The sequence below is a fragment of the Fonticula alba genome (genome assembly GCF_000388065.1).
Source record: "Fonticula alba strain ATCC 38817 unplaced genomic scaffold supercont2.4, whole genome shotgun sequence".
In the NCBI taxonomy this organism is placed as follows: domain Eukaryota; order Rotosphaerida; family Fonticulaceae; genus Fonticula; species Fonticula alba.
Window position 1 is genome coordinate 430,182 of NW_009242974.1, and position 4,052 is coordinate 434,233.

The following is a 4,052-nucleotide window of genomic DNA, read 5'->3' on the forward strand; positions in this document are numbered from 1 at the left end:
TGTGTGTGTGTGTGTATGTGCATCTGTCTGTCTGTGGCCCCGGGTGCGTGCGTGCGTGTGTCCTCCTTGCTGCGTGCTGCGCATGGTCTTCGGATCGACTGCGTGTGCGCCCTCAAGGAGGGGCGCGCGCATGGCCCGGGGTTTTAAGACACCTTTGCCATGCACGCGCGCCATGGCGGCCAGCCTCTTGCAAAAAAAAAAAAGAACAAGAAAAAACAAGAGCTAAGGCTGCGCCACAGATGAGAAGAGCGACCCGAGGGACAGACATGTGACGAGAGGCAGACCCCCCCCACCCCCGGGAGGGGGGAGCGCGGCGATGCCCATGTGTGAAAGAGCGTGTCGGCAAGAAGGTACCCGCATTTGGGCAGAGGGCGGAGGCCTCCTCTCCCCGTGAGTTGGGGAGAAGCGCCACGGACGTGCCCGCGCGCATGCGCGCAATACGAGAGGCAAACATACACATCGGGTGCAGTAGGAGGACGAGTGGGGAAGAAGATGTGCCCGTGCGTGCGCGGTACACGCGCACACATCTCATGCACCCTTTACACACATCGTCTGCCGCATATCGACCCCGCAGCCACCCGGGGGAGGGGGGCAGAAGCACACGCACGCACGCGCCCCTCTCACACTCCCTTTCCTTCGGCATCGGAGAGGGGGGGATCTCCCCTCAGTTTGATCCCCTCCGCCGCCGCCGTCGCCGCCTCTCTTTCTCTCTTTCTCCCGCCACGCGTTGCCCCATTTCGCATCTCTCTCCCTCTCCCTCTCTCCCTCCCCTCCTCCCTGCTGCGCACACGCGCGAAGAGCCGGAGAAGCAAAGACATGCGCCAATATGTTCTCCCTCGAAAATGAAAAAAAAAATATACATAAAATGCCTGCAAAGCACTGTGTGCGAGCCTGCGTGCTGTGCGGGGGGGGGTATAATGGTGCCTTGGGGGTGTGTAGGAATCACGGCCAGAGCCGGAGCGGGAGGCGCCGCGGACCCGCCACACACCCACCCCAAAAGCGCAAGGAAAGAGACCGGCAGGCAGGGCGCCGAAAGGCGACCCCGAGGGAGGGAGACCCGCACATGAGCCACCGGCGTTAGCCGCGCGCAGCTGCCGCTGGTTGGCCCCTCCGTCGGCACTTCGGAGGGGCCTCGTTATTATTTGAAATGTCTCTCCGGCCCGTGGTCTGGGACGCCCCCCCCGGGAGGGAGACCGACAACAAAAGCCACGTCCATCCTTTCCCGCCAGATCTAATTCGGGCAGTGTCATCCCCCCCCCCCCCCTCCTCCCCCCACCCGCACGCATACATCCCGATTTTCATCACTCGCCTCCTCGTCTCTCTCGCATGCACTTCTCTGCTGCCCCACGCCCTGTCAATGGTGCGGCATGCCTGCCGGGCCACCCTGTCCCTGCCTGTGTGCTCTCCCCCCCCTGCCGCTCCCCTCCCGCCCCGCATGCTGCCGCTCCCCCTTACCATGTCTTCCTCCTGTGCCTCCCCTGCCCAGCTTCCTGTTAGCGATCGGTACGAGGCCCCACGCCTCGGACCACCGAGCCTGCCACTGCCACTCGGCCCAACGCCATCGACTCCTCGCAAGCGCGCCCTCCATTCGGAGGCTGACAGCCCCTCGGTGGCAGCCTCGTCGCTGTCCCCCAGCAGGGAGCGCAAGCGCCCCCGGCCAGCCGGGACCCCTTCGCGGTCGTGGCAGCTGGCCGATCCTCTGTCGCTGCCGTCATCGCCGTTGTCACCGTCGCCGCCGCCGCCGTCGCCGCCGCCGCCGTCGCCACCGCCACCGCTGCAGCAGCGACAGCAGGCACAGGCGGCCGGCCGGCAGTTGGCCGCGCCCTCGCCAAGGCGCCGCGGGTCCTGGTCTTCCGAGTCGGAGGACAGCCTCGATGAGGATGCCTTTTTCGACGCGCGCGATGGGACCCGCGGCGGGCGCACGCCCCCCCGGGCTGCGGCCGCAGGCCCGGTGGACCTGGCCTCCTCGCTGCCGGCATGGCTGCGCTCGGCCCACTATGCGGATGTCCGTCGGGCCGATCGGTTCTTGGTGCCGGGGCGAGTGCGCTTCCCGGGGCCGACCGGCCGATCGCTGTATCCGGCCATTCCCTTTTGGCTTCCGGAGCCCTGTGTGTCGGCGGTTGTGGCCCGCATCCAAGCGCGGGCCGCCGGCGCGGGCTGCGTGCCTGCCGACGGCCCGGGGACCCCGCGCACGGCGGCAAGCGCCCCGGCGGCCGAGTGTCGCACCCCGCCGTCGGCCGTGCCGGACATCCGGTCACCGGGCTTCTCGGCCCCCCTGCACCCGGGCGACCAGCTGGTGATGACCGGTGCGCCGCGCGTGCTGCAATCCTATGCTTGACTCCATTTCTCTCTTTCTCTCTCTCTCGTCCCCTCCCATCACCCGGGTCCTGATCCTCTCCCCCTGCTCCTCCTCCGGCCATTCTCCGCCGACCCGCCATCTCCCCAGAGGATGAGGTCGCCGCCTGGACGGACCGGCGGTCGCGGCGCCGGGGCTTGCCCCGGGGGCCCGGGCTCCGGGGCTCGGAGCCCATGGCCACCGCTCCGGCCGAGGGGTACCCCTGGACGCCGAGCTCAAGGGCATCCGGCGCGCGCCGGCCCACCCTGTCACGCGCACCCTCCATGGATGCGCTGTCCTCGGCCGGCGAGGGGCAATTGCTGGTGGCGGTGGACCGGTCGATTTCACAGTGGCTTGATCGGGAGCCCGAGCCGCCGGTGGTGGCCTCCCCCGGGCGTCGGCAGGGGCCAGACACCCTGGGACAGGGCCCGACTCGGACTCCCATCCGGCCGGGCGACGCCAGGCCCGTCGGTGCCTCCGGGCAGGAAAGCCCCATTTGTGCGTGGCCATCGGCCTGGGTCTGGCCTCTCTCTCTCTTTATCTCTGTCTCTCTCTCCCTCTTTATCTCTGTCTCTCTCTCTCTCTTTCTCTCTCTCTCTCTTTCTCTCTCTTTCTCTCCCTCTCTCCCTCGCGTTTGCATGTGACTAACCTGCTGGCATCGTCGGTGGGGCGTGGGAAATGCGCCTGACAGTCCGCGATCTGCCCCCGGAGGAGGTGTTCCCCGGGTCGAGGGCGCTGCTGCTGCAGGGGACGCCGCCCCCCTGGTGCCGGCCGTCGAAATCGGCCAATGACTCTGGCCCCGAGGCGCCATCCCCCTGGGGAGGGACCACCACCCCGGGGCCTGTGCCGACCATCGGCGGGGGGGCCTCCCTGGCCCTGTGTCCAGCGGAGGCGACCCCGGCCATGGCGGCCAGCCCGCCGCCGGATGAGGAGTACTTCGAGCGCCGGATGCAGGGGCTCCGGCCAAGTTGGTGGCAGCCAGCACCGGGCAAGCTGTCGGCCGGGGGTGGCCCCTCGTCGCTGCTCTTCCCGGCGGCCGAGGAGGATCCCGCCGAGGGGCCGGCCTCCGCGAGGGCGGCCCTCTTCCCCGGCCATGTCTCGACCGTGGCCCCGGCCCCGGCCCCGGCTCCGGCTGCGGCCGGCGATGTGGTGACTCCCCTCCCTGGCGAGCGGTCCCGGGCCACCGGGGCCGCCACATCGCGCTGGACCGGCGGGGGCGAGGTAGCCGAGCCGGCGGCGCCCGGCAGCCGGACAGCCCCCCGCCGCCGAGGGGCCACCCCCTGGAGCCGGCCCTCCTGGGAGTGCTCACCGAGCCTTAACTGATCCGAGCGGGCCAATAGCAACCGCGTGTGTGTGATGTGAACACGTGCATCGCGTTCTGATGCGGTATGGACCCGGCCGCCGGTGCTCCTGTCGCGGGTGTGTGCCGGCCCCGCCCTGCCGGGGGAGGGAGGGGGGGGGGGAGCAGGCTTTTCTCGGTCGGGCGGGGCGCAGGGGCCAGGTCACCCTTGACTTGGCCGGCGTTGGTGTTTTGGGCGGGAAGGCTGGCGTTTGTCTCGGAGGGCGGTGTCTTTTTCCGGGACGCGTGGGCGGGGGGCCTCCCTCGCGTTTTTGCGCGCCCGGGAGCGGGCGGCCCTATCGCGCCTTTCCCCCGCCTGAAGCTCGCCATGAGAGGACGGGGGGGGGCGGCCAGGCGGCGAGGGCTGGTCCACCGCGG

General features: G+C 69.6%; 2 protein-coding genes across 2 annotated transcripts in view; both read left to right on the forward strand.

The window, feature by feature from the left end:
* Positions 1–876, forward strand: part of H696_02640 (hypothetical protein) — a 3,638-nt gene extending 2,762 nt beyond the window's left edge. Inside the window, exon 2 of the mRNA XM_009496552.1 lies at positions 279–876. The gene's annotated coding sequence lies outside the window, so the exon portion shown is untranslated. The remainder of the gene's footprint in view (positions 1–278) is intronic.
* Positions 877–1,275: 399 nt separating this feature from the next.
* Positions 1,276–3,658, forward strand: H696_02642 (hypothetical protein; the record flags this gene model as incomplete). The annotated part of the gene is made up of 4 exons (XM_009496554.1): positions 1,276–1,360; positions 1,487–2,306; positions 2,447–2,833; positions 3,027–3,658. Exons 1-4 carry the CDS (start codon positions 1,358–1,360, stop codon positions 3,656–3,658), a joined length of 1,842 nt encoding a protein of 613 aa, XP_009494829.1. The 5' UTR covers positions 1,276–1,357.
* Positions 3,659–4,052: the final 394 nt, after the last annotated feature.